Source organism: Podarcis gaigeae (assembly GCF_964106915.1).
Source record: "Podarcis gaigeae genome assembly, chromosome: 3".
Classification (NCBI taxonomy): Eukaryota; Metazoa; Chordata; class Lepidosauria; order Squamata; family Lacertidae; genus Podarcis; species Podarcis gaigeae.
Window position 1 is genome coordinate 69792314 of NC_139680.1, and position 15356 is coordinate 69807669.

The window sequence follows — 15356 nt, forward strand, 5'->3', positions numbered from 1 at the left end:
GTTTTATCTTCCCTCGTTGAGCCTCTACCTCAGTTGCTAAATGTCTCAATATCGGCATGTAGATTTGTTGAGTACTCAATATTTCTAAATATTATTTACTTTGCAATTAATCACAGGCACCATGCTCAATGACAGCAGATAAAGAATGCTGTGTTAAAAGTGATTATAAAATAGTGCAATCTTAGGGCCCAGCTGGATATGAAGAGGCCAGTTAGATATTTTATTCATATTCTGTCCCCATTCATGTAGAAAGGGAGGACTAATTAATTTTTCACATGAAATGGGCATGTGGGTGAGGAGAACTAAGCCTTCCTATTACCTCCCTGCTCTGAGTCATTTCAGTCACTTTTTATTTATTTTAACAGGATTTATATACTGCCTAATTTAGAAAACTAAACTAAACACCACAAGCAGTTTAAAAACAAATAGACTTAATAAAATAATCAAATTCTAGATAAAACAGGTTTAAAAACAAATATACATAACACAATCACTAATCTGGGTAGGTTTGCCTAAACAGAAAAAAAATGGAAGAAGTATCAAAAGCAGTACAATATTAGAAGGCTGTTTCAGAGAACTGGTGTTGCAAATTAGGTAGGGTTGCTTATGATTGCAAACTGAACCAAATTTCTCCTCTATTTCTAACCAGATCCCCACCAGTCTCAGTTTTACCTGGGCAAATAAGTTTTTAAAAAACCCAAACATGGCTGCTGCCATTATGTCTAGTTTGGAGACTGCAATAAGCTAGCTATTGACTTGTGAAGGAAGCTCAGCCTCACTTACAAATTAAACCCTATCCTGAAGACAGCCTTGATCAAGTCAAATCTGAAGTACATTTCCCAAGTTGACATAATAATAATAACCCCCTCCTTCTGTGAATTGCTTCAAAACAGATCTTCAGGACAATGCATAACAAAAGGTGTAAACGCTATTGGGGGGAAATAATGGTTCAGATGAAGAATGATGACAGAGTCGTGACTGTAATAGCATGTTACTAAAACACTATGGTCCCCTTTTACTGGAAGAACACTATACTATAATAAAAGCTTCTCCTGCAAAACACAAGTTAAAATGCAGCCAAAAACTGTGCTCTGCAAGAAGAGCCTCAGTAAAGGATTTTTTTGTATATTCTACCAACCCCCCCAAAAAACACTCAATTGTTCTCCCCACACTGTTCTACAACATTTATCTTTCTCTGCAATGAATCAGAGGAAGTCGATGGAAAGGTTAAACTGAGAAGCCATGAAAAAGTTTTTCTGAATACAAATACCAACAATTTCTCCACTTAAAAAAGTAGTAATTTGTATGTGTTGAAGGCAAGGCTGCTGTAAGGGGAGTTGGAGGAAAGAAGCTGTATGGGGGTGTGGGGGGAGGAGACAACAATCTATCTAAAACTACAGCCACTAACTCCTATGGGTAACATTATTTTGGGAAGAAACTAAGTGATTGCCTTGATCCACGTGGTTCTCGTTACCATAGCAGTGTTGGAAGACAAGAATGAGGAAGTGATTCTCATGCCACTTGTCAATAAGTGTGAATTCTTTCCTCAAGAGAGAAATATATTTTTTTTCCTGACAAGCCTATCTTTTCTTTTCTTGGGTGATTATAGTTAAAGGTAAGCTGAAAATATGTAGCAGGGGTGCTAGTCTATTCCTCTTTCAGCCTCACAACAACCCTTCAAAGCAAGTTAGGCTGTGACCGGCACATCACCCAGTGTGAACTTCGTGAGTAAATTAAGATTTGAGCTGAGTATCCCCAGTCCTAATCAGACACTCTTATTTCAGTTTCCCCTAAGTGTTTTGGACTACAACTTCTATCATCCATGACCAATGGTCATGGTAATATCCGATGGTAATATCATATTAATATCATATGGGAGGAAGCTGCTTTAATCAATACACCATACTGACAATCTTTTAAAGATTAGTGTGTGGATTTATGCTGCAGGCTTAGCTAATTGGTGCTTTAAGCTGTTACCTAAAGGTAAAGGTACCCCTGCCCGTACGGGCCAGTCTTGACAGACTCTGGGGTTGTGCGCCCATCTCACTCAAGAGGCCAGGGGCCAGCGCTGTCCGGAGACACTTCCGGGTCACGTGGCCAGCGTGACATCGCTGCTCTGGCGAGCCAGAGCCGCATACGGAAACGCCGTTTACCTTCCCGCTGGTAAGCGGTCCCTATTTATCTACTTGCACCCGGAGGTGCTTTCAAACTGCTAGGTTGGCAGGCGCTGGGACCGAGCAGCAGGAGCGCACCCCGCCGCAGGGATTCGACCGCCGACCTTTCGATCGGCAAGTCCTAGGCGCTGAGGCTTTAACCCACAGCGCCACCTGCGTCCCAAGCTGTTACCTACTTTGCCACTAGAGTAACAACACTTCAAGGTACGCTAAAAAATCTCACAACAGAATTCCTGTTTGTTTTAAAAGACGACATTTTGATTTCATTTACTGTGTGGACTGCTAAAAATTTATAGCGTGTTTGCCTGGAAACATTAAAGGAGGGAGATAAAGGAGGAGGATTTGTTGGAATATGAGTACTACGCAGCTGCAAACAAGCAGCTCGATGTTTACATCACATGATGTGGCTAGCCCTGGGAAAGGATGTACCAGGCAGTTCACAGGGCGGTTCACAGGGATTTGTTTTTTTGTGTAATATGAGACCTTCCTGTTGCTTTTGTGAAGGAAGTCTTTCGTAGTTGCTCGGAGAAGACTGAACTGATCGGACATGTTTTGTACAGTTGTACAGTCAGAAATAAACCGTAGATGAAACAGACTTTCTGACTTTCTTCTTTCTCCTGCTGGTATGCAAGGGGAAGGGGGTGTGCATCTTCCACGCTGGGAGATGTCGCCTATCAAGATCTTCCTGGACTGCCGTGATGCCAGCCAGGATAGGTCACCGGCAAACATGCCCTGGAGCTGGGCAGAAGGGCCAGCCTCTCCCGAGGGGACAAGTTTTCCAACAGGATTTGGATAGTTTTGAACCACTCCATATGTACAACCTTCCAAATTGTTGTACTACCCACAGATGTTTAGGACTGGGCACACCACTGTATTAGTACAAAGATGCAAAAAAATTGTGAAGTATGTATTTTAATTTTCCTGTGTTTTATTGATTTTCAGATGTAACAGAACAAAGGAAACAACAATATGACCAACCAAAGACTTTGGTTTTAAGGAAAAAATATGTAATGCTTAGAAGTGCATTTCTATTATATTGGTAGCTCAAGATCATGACTAAATAAACACGTGTGCCTTTAATGCCCCACTTTAAAACTTCCCGAGACCAAGGGATCCATTTCTCCCAAGAGGGAAAAAAAAAGGTAAAGGACCCCAGGATGGTTAAGTCCAGTCAAAGGTGATTATGGGTTTGCAGGGCTCATCTCGCTTTCAGACTGTGGGAGACGGCAATTGTCTACGGACAGTTTTCCGGGTCATGTGACCAGCATGACTAAACTGCTTCTAGCGCAACGGAACACCAGAGTACATGGAAACGTTGTTTATCTTCCAGCTGCAGCGGTACCTATTTATCTACTTGCACTTTTTGGTGTGCTTTTGAACTGCTAGATTGGCAGGAGCTGGGACAGAGGAACGGGAACTCACTCCGTTGCAGGGATTCGAACTGCTGACCTTCTGATCGGCAAGCCCCAAAGGCTCCGTGGTTTACACCAGAGCGCCTCCCTTGTCTCTTCTCCCAAGAGTGAGCCAGTGTGTATTACACACCTTGTCTGCAAATTCGCTTACAAAGCTTTTCTGCTAATATCTTAGTTCCGCCCCATAAGATTTTATTAAAGCTTTTTCATAATACAGTACAGTAAGATAAAAGAAACAAATCTAAATAAAAACTAAAACAGGGAGAGAAAGGGAGAAGAAAGGTACCTCTTAACCTTGTCACAAACAGAAAGTGGTGGACTCCCCCCCCCCCCCCGCTCTCACCTGGGAGCTTTCTTTTCTTCTCCCAGCAAGTATGTCAATGAAAATGTTCAGAACAGGAGGTAGTATTCCCATCCCACCCTGCCTCCAGTGTGGAAAATCAGCATAATCCGTTCACACTGCGAAATCACAACTGTTCTCCTGTAGTAATGTCTAACATGTTGAAATTACACAGATAACATTTCTATAATCAAGCAGCATTTATAAATGTTATGAGGGCAATTTGTTTCTGCCATGTGTCAATGTACTTTAATGCAATTTTCAATAGCTACATGTCACACTGAAAACGAAGATTGAGCTGTTTGGACGTCTATTGACTGAAATAATATAAGTGATCATTTGCTAATAATTAATTCTATGCCCCACTGGGACGAATTACATTGCTTGAAAGGGAAGCAATACAATAACAGTGACAGGTTTCCCTGAACAGTGAAATCTTTTAGCACATATCGCAAAAATGCATCCATAGATCTATTATTTTGTTCTGCATGTGTTGCTATTTTCTCATTGATTTGATCAAACCTGTCAATAAACCATGCTTTCCACCATTACATTGTTCATAGTCAAGAGACAGGGTGGCACCATAAAAGTAATGGGGGATTTCTCAGAAAGTGAGCTTTAGCCACATTTTAGATTTCTGGAAAAGAAGTAATCTGAAACAGATTTTCTTTCATGTAAGTTCTGTTGAATTTGACTGAGTTAACTTTCAAGTACTGTATTGGCCTGAATATAAGCCTCACTCTCCCCCCCTCCCCAAATTCTGACCATGAAAAGTTACAAATGCAGCTTAAATTTGCAGCCTTACAAAAAATGGCTTTTACGATATCATTGCTGAAACAGACATACGGTAAAACGGAACGGGTGTGAGTGCCTGCAGAATTTAAAGGGAGCGGCTTATATTCGGGCCAATACAGTCATACCTCGGAATAAATACGCTTCAGGATAAGTATTTTTTGGTTGTGCTCCGTGGCGAGCCGGAAGTAATGGAGCACGTTACTTCCAGTTTTCGCCGCTCACGCATGTGCAGACGGTCAAAATGACGCCATGCGCATGCGCGGAAGCGGCGAAACATGACCCGCGCACGAGCAGACGTGTCTTAGGTTCTGTTCAGGATGTGAACGGGGCTCCGGAACAGATCCTGTTCACATCCCGAGGTACCACTGTACAGTAAATATTGGAGCCTTATATTTCTAGTTTATGATTCAGATAAAATTTGGAAGTGGAAAATGTCTTCTTGTCAAGTGACCAATCATGGAGCTAGTTTGATGATTTGTCTGAGAGGCTGTTTGCCCCATACCTTTCTGGTGCAGCTTATGGAAAGAGCACCTGCCTAAGTCAAAGAGAGGACACGGATGTGCTTGCCACTAAGGACTTGGTTGGCTTAGTGGATCACAGGTTGTTTAACCTCCTCTACAGCCTCTATGCCTTTAGATCTTTGAAAAGCCTCTCATTAAGTGAGGAAAACCAGGATATTCCAGATTTTTAGCAATGGTGGCAATGCACCATTGACTTAGGAGAACAGTAAGAGAAATACAGGTTGCTGGCATTGGCTTGCATTCAGACTGTTGTCTGAGATTAGTTATGGACAGGAGGACAGCCAATAATGAAGCTGAATCCCAATAAGATGAATATTTTGTTAGTGGGTGGTCTAGCAATTTTGGAAGATAATGTTTGGTTAGTCTTAAGGAGGGTTGCACTCCTTCTGAAGGATGAGGTTCCTAAGCCTGGGATATCATTAGATTTTTACTTTTCTGTGGAGGCCCAAGTTGCCTTGAGGTCACTAGATGACTTTTGTCCACTAGCACTGATGAATCACTATATTCAGGATCAAGATAGCCTAGTCACAGTTATTCATAATGTGCTAACATCCCACTTGGTTTACTGCAACCTGTTGTACAAGGGGCTGTCCTTGATGACAGCTTAGAAACTGCAGTTGGTACAAAATCTGTAGAGACTGATAATTGGTACCAGGTATATTGAATACAGCTCACCAGTTTGAAAACAACTGTGCTGGTTTCTAATTTACTTCTGGCTGCTGAATGGTTTGGGTATAGGGTATATTAAGTGCTTTCAACACATATCTGACAAGTTTCTATTACAGTATCTTTCTTTGAGACCCTTCTTTGGTCCCCTCATCTTCAGCTGTGGTTCCCTGACTTTCCTACACTGTCCTCTAGGAGACATCTGTTCAGGGCCAGGTGAAGACCTTTTTTATTCACCCATATATTTTAGCTGTTGGGTTTTTATGCATTGCTTTTAATTTGGCTTGCATTGTTTTAGTTTTCCACTGCTCTTACTGTGTTTATTATTTTCTCAGGTTGTTTTACTATGTTAAATTTATGCTAGCTGCTCTGAGAGAATATTCTCTGAAGGGTGGGATACGAATTTTCCAAATAAGTAAGTAAGTAAGTAAGTGCCATGTCATGCAAACAAGCAATGGGATGCCCAAGAGTGAAAACTGGTGTCCTAGTGAGAATAACGAGTCATCTCAATGCAATTGGATAAAAAGATCTCTAGTACTGAACCCACATGCACAAATAACTTGTCCAACCATGTTCATAACTGATCCTAGGAGAGCATGGGGGACTCTAGTATTTTTTAAATGGTGATCTGTATCTTTTCAACTGTATCAAATCTTAAGCACCAGCAGAACAGATACTCTCAATAACCACACTGCCTACTATTTGATTTAGCATAAAAGGTCTTGGAAGTAGGGGACTTGCTAGTGGTAGCAAAATTTAATTTCAGAGAAATGTATGGATAGAATGAAATTAATCGAGATATGACTATCCAACCATGACTCACTGCCCTCAGCCAAGGACGCTACTCAAGGATATATTATCCCCACCAGAATCCTCCCCCCCGTCACGTCTTCTGTAGGATATTATTTTATGTCCAAAGTGTATCTGGTTGTCTATTATTTCCCATGCTTCTATCTGAAATACAGTTGCCCATTGTCCTCGACAACACACTCCTGTTTTCAATTCAGAGCATTCCCTTTTATGTGCTAGAGATGTCTCTTGTTTAATTGGATCACTTTATTTTCTTTTCACAGATCATTTCAGTTTTTTATGATATTCCCTTTACTTTTTGTAATATAGCTTTGCAGCAGAAATGTTATTGTTCAGGTTGAGACACATTTTCTATTCTAAGTCTATTCTCAGCCACTTGAAACAGTTCCAAAATATTTCTTTTAAAGTGAAGGCTTTTTTTTTTTTAATGCTTGGTCTTCAATTCAGAGAGGTATTTGAAGTTACATAAGCCTCCTACACCCAATACTAAAGAAAAACAGTTTCCCCATCAACTAAGTAATTGAATGCTCTTTTCACAATCTGATAATTCTGTAGTTTTGTTTTAAAACTTCAAATATGAAATAAGTATCACATCTGTTACGGGGAAAGTGACTGGGCAGATCAGTTCAGAATATTTTTTAAAAAAAGAATAACCAAGGTTCTTCACATATTAACAACTCATACACAGGAATAAAATTAATGGAGGGCATCTCTGCATAGCATAAATTTCATTAGATTATCAGAATTAGGATTATGCTGAAGACTCCAACCTATATGTTTGAAATAAGTTCAAGCAATCAGTCATCTAACTGTGAACCTGCTGTGCTGCAAATGGACATGGCTGAGGCAATTACCGGGATCTGCCCAGACTTCATGCAGGGCTTACTGCCCAGTCGAAAAAACAAGATCCAGAGTGTAGCCTGCCATGTGTGTTGGGCCAGTGACATGTTTGGACAGCCCCATGGTTGTTATGGCGGCCATGAAGTTCTGAGCCACCCCAGAGCCAGCTGCCTCAGCATGGACGTCGAAGTCTCCCAGAACCAGAAGACTGGGAGTCCTCAACACCGCCTCTGAGACCAGCTTTGTCAGCTGAGGCAGGGAGACTGCTGGGCAGCGAAGTGCTAGTACAGGGCAGCAGGGATCCTGCTACAGGTATTTGTCCTCCAATGTACAGAGTCCAGTGGAAAGAGACATAGTGATGAGATGGGTGATGGGGTGGGCAAAACTAGCAGACATATCTCTGCTCTCCCTCACAGTGGCATAGTGCCTGAAATGGGCCAGTATTTCCTGAAGAACCAGGTTTTAGGGTCTAGTTTCCTTCATTTAGGACTCCCACATACATCTATGTTTAAGGCCGCACTAGTGGATCACAATTGCTTAATTGGTGCCATTTGGGGACTTTCTGTCTGATTATGAGCTACTATAATCTTATTATATCTGAATGCATTGCAAAACTGTCTTATGGGTCATTTCAAAAGATTAAGTGATAGCCAAGGAGGTCGCTCTTTGTGTTTGTCTTATCAAAAGTTTAAGCAAACACAAACTATAAATCCTGGGTCAATAGGCTCACTCTAATCCTCTAAGGTGCTACTGGAAAGATTTTATTTTGTTTCGACTACGGCAGACCAACACAGCTAGCTACCTGTAACTAGATCTAATCCTCCTCTTTATCTTGTATTTCCACCTTTTTCCATTTCTTAAATAGCTCTCGCATACAGTGATATCGTAAGATGAATGCAAAGCACTCTTTGTGAAATGCCTTTTGTGTGATGCACTAGAGAAGTTTAGTTAGATTTCAATGTATTTCTTTTATATTTATTATTAGCAATATTCATCATTCAGACCATGTGCCTTATTCCTGCTCACATGTGAAACGTTTGTAGATGATTGCTCAGATAAGGCTGTTCTATAATTGGGACCCTGTCGTTGGTCTCTGTCACTCCCAGTCAGTCCATAGCCTCAGCTGATTGCATTAATGTTTCATTTTCTGTGACTCACTGATGCACCTCTTTGTTCAAAGCAAAAGCTCACTACTTTTGTCCTCAATTATGTTAATTTTTAGATTCATCTTGATTTGCCTTATCTGTTTTCAGATGCAGTCAGTTGAAAATGATACACTGTCAGTGGGAGAGTAGAAAATGCCCCTTTATGCCCTGGAAAGATTCTCTGAGAATTTGAGCATTTTTATAATAATATGAAGTGTTCAACCCCAGTATTTCTGTTCACTTCCTCTGACTGACATCTTTCACATGAAGAGAAGGAGCACATGCCCACAGGTAGTTTTTATGTTAATGGCATTCTCTTTGATATTGCAATTTAACCCACTGAAAATTTCTCTCACCTGGCCATATGGCTTAGCTATACGTCCTTCCCACCATGTTGTCTCTAGTGCTTCAGAAGCCATAAGATCCTTGAAGACCTCACTGGGAAGAGGAAGTGCTTGCTCCTCTAGATAACTTCAGGTGCTATGCATCTTTAGACAGTACCTGAAGTCAGCAAGAGGACAACCTTTCTGAGAAGACTCTGCAACCCCAGCCAGTGATCTCTAATTTAAGAGCTGGGTGCTATCAGCAAAACAAGATTAGAAAGCTTATAAAAAATTGAAAGACGGATCACACTCCAAAAATATGGCAGGGCATCGGACTTCAGCTTCAGCTGCATTTCTGGTCCCAATTCCATGCCTTCATCCTGAAATGTATTTTCCCTCTGCCATGAATTAATTCTTGGTTGTAGCTTTCTTTAAATACAAACAAAACAAAACAAAAAACCAGCCAGCTGCAGCCTCTGGCTGTGGAACTAGTTTTTTCTTACACTGTTCCTGATAGTGTGTGCAAAGGCTGCACACATGCACGCACGCACACGCGCGCGCACACAGCCTCCGCCTCCAAAGGAAGTTCACTGTATCCTGCATTATGCCTGGATCACCCTCTTTCCTGTAGCCAACTATTTCTAACTGCCCAGTATTTCTTTTTGCAGTGCTTCCAGTAAGCAAATGTATCAGTAATATATTATGGGTAAGAGATACAGAATTACTTATGCTACTATTACATCTTTGAATCTAGGAACTTAAATATCCATATGCACTATACATATGTGGGTGGGCTTAAAGGATTCTCATTATTTTATACATCAGATTTCACCAGTCTGGTTTCCAGATTATTTGGACTAAACTCCCATTAGATCCAGACAGCTTGGGACATGTTTGAAGCTTTATTTTCAACTTCTACAGATTCCATTCCATTCTGTCTACATCTTACCCATAGTGGTGGAAAAACACTGCTAGGAATAACTACAAATATTGGCGCAGTTGACAGGTATAGGTAAAATAATCTGTTTTTTACTCATTTTAAATCCAGATACAGAAACAGACATGCATTCAGCATCTAAACTGTGTTTTGCCGTTTCTCAGAAGGAGAATAATTAATATGACCTACACTCTTAATAATGGAAATGTGGTTTCAGACTGCTATACGTTGTCAGATCTGACATCTGAATTTTACATCTGCCACAGGATCACTGGGTTGCAGTACAGCACGGCACATATACTGGAGATAATAATAATGTCATTTGGCAGTGGTATGGCATGTTAATTGCATTGCACTATGCTGAAGTGAGGGCGACATTAAGGCTTATCAACACTCGCCCATGTTGAAGGCTCTAGTGTTTTCTTACAGATCACTGCAAACCATGTTAGACATTACCAGAAAAGAGTATTTCAGTTATCCTAGAGAAGCATGTCATATTTTAGCAATGAAACAACTTGCTTAGAAAGAGAAGCATAATGTGTCAACAAGATGGAATTCCACTTTCTACAGGCTAGAGTGCCCACTCAGTAGAAGAAAGCTATACATGATTACTGCCTAGAGCCTGTGGCATAATGCAAGCAACTCAGCATTTAGCAATAATGGAAAACGTCTGTCTCATTTTCATTCCCCTTGAAAAAAAAAAGTCACAACATGATGTTCTGAAACAATTCTGCTGTGAGCCAGCTCTTTAATCTCAGCAATGTCCTCCAATGTTACCTTGCCCATAATAATATATTTATAGCACATTTTCTTAAGAGTGTGAGTTGGAACAAAATGAATAAGGGGTAGAGAATCCAAAGCACAAGGAAAGAGAAATCTCTTTTATTTTACTGCTTGAGAATTGATATCCTTGTTATTTGTGCTTTAAAGACTTATAAATGGGCTAAGGAATTCTTGCCCCACACTTAAACATACTTAAACATTAGCATTACCCCACAGAGGATGGTGATGATGGTACTATTACTATGACTAACAACAACAACGAGCTGGGATGGATGAGCTAACTGTTAGGTGGATTGGTAACTGGGTTACTTTTGAAAATTGCTTTTATTCTCTAGATAAGTACTGTAAGCAGATTTGAAGCAAGATTCGAGAAATGGGCCAACAAATGAATTGAGCAGTCTCACTATTGGGATGGATCTATCTATTTCCAGGCCATGTCAATTTTGCATGTGTTCATTCACAAGTCAAATCCATTCCAACGTTAATCTGCACTTAAATACGTATTTTTACTACAAAGTATGTACAAAACCAATTTTTATCCCAACATATACATGCATTTTATCCTAAAACGTACATTCTTAATAAATTTGGGTAATTTTCTGATTCAAGAAATATATCACAAGTTCAGAGAAGCATGAAATCTAAAGGATAATTATGAATTCATCAGCACATTTGTCCAGGAGACGTGGATCAGATCAGTTTGCATTTGGAATTCACAAAAATGGAATCACTGTGCATAGAAATATACCTAGATATTGTGTTGGATGTTGACTGCATACAATCCAGAGATGCAATTTTCTCTTATTGCATTGCAGCAGCAGCACCTGCCAGCATCAAGAACACTCCACAGGTCTCCAAGAATCTTATTTAATCTCTTGTTTTACACTTGCATTCCATAGCAACAAATTAAAATTAGTACTGTGAATACTGATAGGAGCGTGAGCTACACATCTACCTGATAAAATAGCATTTGTAATAGGCAGACCATGTAGACCTTGATACTCAGGCCTAACCTTATCAGGAATGGAACTTCTTCCCCTTTGAACAGTAAACATCCTTTTGATATATAGCAAGCAATATGCTAGTCTAGTACAAAACAAGACAAAGGTGCTTTATTTATTGAGCTCTCATGAGCCTTGATTACTCCAGCTTTTTCAGCAGTCAGGCTAGGTGGCACAGAGTGTAACAGCTTCCATATTTTCTTGCTGGTTTCCCGTGTTAAAGACGTCAGTGCCTAACATCTCAGCTATGAAAGCGAGAAAGATTGGCCTGATGAATAGCAATGAAGGCGGAAGAACAATGCGTAATGGTAATCCCTTGGGAAATCAAATTATTGTTTTTATGAGTGAAAATAAAAAGGATTAGCCAACAGCAAAGCCAGGAAATCACTCTCAGGTATGCGGCATGCAAAATATATATTTTCAAAACTAAATCTGAGTCCAAATGAACCTTATAGAGGATACACATTGTCTAATATCATCTTCCTAAATATATATTCAGCAGCTCCACAAGGGTAAAGGGTAACACAATGGGGGGGGGGTCACTTAAATAGGGCTATCATACATCCCTTACAACAAAGAACATTATATTAGGAATATGTTTGTTATCCCTGAATGCAACACCTGTGTCTAATGGCTCAGTTTGAACTCTAAGGTAAACTGTGGCTTAGCACAAAAGCAGAGAGATTGTGGCTGCTTCGCTTCTCCTACAGTTCTGCTGCGGAGAGCAAAGCCATGGTTTGTCTCCTTCAGCTTTCCCTTGTTCCCAAGTAGGGAATATGAGATGAGCATGTTTGGAATTTCCCACCATTTAAAAGTGACATGCCACACACACAAATGTTTGCTTATGAGAAAGCCAAGCCCAAGATAAAAACCTTGACATGCTCGTTTTCCATGAACAGAGACTCTGATGCTGAGGAGTATTCAATAATGCAACTCCACCCATCCTGAAGTGGCTGGATCATCTTCCCCCACTAAATGCTTGGGTTAGGTTTAAGATGTTGGTTACTCCTGAGATAAAGAGCCAAAAGCAGCTATCTAAAGGGTCTGCTGCATAGCCACATTGTTCTTACTTCATAAATGGAGGGTGCTGCTGTCTGACATGAGCTATTGCTAATGAAACAAGGAAAGAGGCAGAGGCAATCTCTCTGTTTGGTTTGGACAACATTTATTTAAAACGAGCTTTCATTTGGCACTGTCATGTTATCTGCATTATTCTTCATCGATCTGCTCAAAACACACGGCATCATTTTACTTACTTGACTCTTTCGCACCCTGCCCCTCCCCAGACCTGTTTAAATAGAGTGCTGCTTATAACAAATCCTTTGGCTCCAGAACCTTTACCGTTTTGCTGACTGCTGGGAGTTTTAAAGAGAGTCAAAGCTCTTGGCTTGTCATTTGCACAGCCCCACTCTTCACTGTAACTACTTAGATCAGCAACTTCACAAACCAATTAAAGCAAAGCATTCTGGGACAGACATACTCTACATGACAAAGTGGTCATTTCTGCGCTGCAGCAGTGAATTATTATTATTATTTATTGGGATCTGCTCATTCTGCCACGAAGAGCAGCTCAGAGTCACCAGTGAGACAGAGAAATTTAGATACCCCCCCTCCACCCCTCCTTTACTTCACAACTTTAACTGATAATCATAGAACTACTGGGATTTTTTCCTTACCCCACAGCCCATTCCATTGCTTGGCTCACAAACTATCTTTCTGACTTCTGGTTCAGGAAGCAGACCAGCTCCACATCCTGGGGTAGGACATAGGACGCCACCCATCTGCAAAACACACTCTTCTGCACCATAGCACTGGTAACGATTGTACTGCAAAGGAGAAAAAAAATTGTGCTGCTTTATCAGCATTTAAACATTTCAAACATACCTTCTACTAATTTATCCAGTTAACCAGAGGCTAAAAACCACCTTGCTGCATATGAGTGGTAAAGAGTTTCTGAGCCCATCACAAGTAGGATTTGGAGTTCACAGAAGTCCTTTTGCCTCTTTCCTGCTAGCTGTGCAGTTTCTGTTTCTGCAGCAGTCCAGAAGCTTTTGCTTCTTTCTTAGATGAACCATTGCTTGCTGCAGGCTCTGTTCACACATGAGAAGTCAAACCATGGCTTACTGCAAACACACAAATGTGCAGGCTCCCACAGTTCCCTGATGCTGTGTTCCCTCTCAGTTCTTTTAGCTCAGCGGCACTGCATGGAAACCAAGCCAAGGTGTGTTGTCTGAACATAGGATCATTGTGAAGCTCTTTCCTCTGTTACTAATACCTGTAATCAAGGTTTGGCTTACTGTGCTGTGCAAACTGGGACATGTAGTCAAAACCTGGAAAAACTGTGGTTAATCTTAACTATGGTTAGCTGAAACTACCTAGCTCTGACCCATAGTTTATGAGGCTGGTTTATTCCAACTAACCACAGTTTTGGGTTCAGGGGACATGCTAAACTACAGTTAATCTAAAGTGAAAGTAGAAGCTTCTGATTCCCTCTTTATGGCCACAGCAAAGCAGAAGAGGGAGCTCATAGTTTAGAATTATATCAGAACACAGCCATGCTATCCCTCTTGAACAGAAAGGCTGATAATCACAGCTACCCCAGCTCTGCAATGCCTCCCATGCTTTGACAGAGCAGAAAGAGTATGGTTAAAGGTGGGGAGATAGTGTAAGTCTATCTCAAACACATCTGAAAGTCTGCGCCACACATGCTGAAGCTAAAGAGCTGCCAAAATTTCTGTTATCATTCTGCACCTGAAGTAAAAAGCTTCCAGTGTGATATAAAGGGCATTGCTGTTTTGTTTTTTTAATTTTCATGTACAAACAATACTTTAAAAAATAATCAATTCTGCTTTTGTAAGTTATAAGCAAGAAAATTGATTTACTGGGTTTGATTTGGAGGGAAAGTTGTATTTTGTCAGGGAATTTCACATTTTCTACTGGCTCAGTAGAGAAATCATGCCAAATCATTAAACTAATATTGCACTGTCAAGATTTTTTTTTTAAAAAAAATTGTGCTACCCAAGGCAACTAAATAGGTGCATCTGAAAAGAGAAGATCCTGCTAAATGCATTCACACGTTTTACTATCAAGTGATCGAGCTGTCTCCTGCCTTTGAATCTGAAGTATGTTTTCAAGGTTCAGTGGTACCTCGGGTTACAGACGCTTCAGGTTACAGATGCTTCAGGTTACAGACTCTGCTAACCCAGAAATAGTACCTCGGGTTAAGAACTTTGCTTCAGGATGAGAACAGAAATCGTGCTCCGGCGGCACGGCAGCAGCAGGAGGCCCCATTAGCTAAAGTGGTACCTCAGGTTAAGAACAGTTTCAGGTTAAGAACGGACCTCCGGAACAAATTAAGTTATTAACCCGAGGTACCACTGTACCTCTTTTTCATTTTGCTCCCTTTTAATTCCTCCCCGCCCCCGCCCAAATATTATGTAGTCTTGTCTGAACCAGCGTATCACTGTAAGAAACAGCTGTACTGTTGTGAAATAAGCTACTTTCAAACGGGTTGAATAATTCACGCTTCCAATCATACCTCCTTGCCTTAAAGGGACATTAAATAATAATTTTTGAGATTGAATGTTCAAAAACAGTCCCATGTAAGCA

General features: G+C 40.7%; 2 protein-coding genes across 4 annotated transcripts in view; one reads left to right on the forward strand and one right to left on the reverse strand.

The window, feature by feature from the left end:
• The window catches only part of ACAT2 (acetyl-CoA acetyltransferase 2), an 833137-nt gene that overhangs the window by 605697 nt on the left and 212084 nt on the right, over positions 1-15356 (forward strand). The window lies entirely within an intron of this gene.
• Positions 1-15356, reverse strand: part of PRKN (parkin RBR E3 ubiquitin protein ligase) — a 612533-nt gene that overhangs the window by 66280 nt on the left and 530897 nt on the right. For all 3 annotated transcript variants that reach the window (XM_083732566.1, XM_083732565.1, XM_083732564.1), the window contains one exon: positions 13424-13573. In XM_083732566.1, the coding sequence (XP_083588692.1) occupies positions 13424-13573 (150 nt within the window). The remainder of the gene's footprint in view (positions 1-13423; positions 13574-15356) is intronic.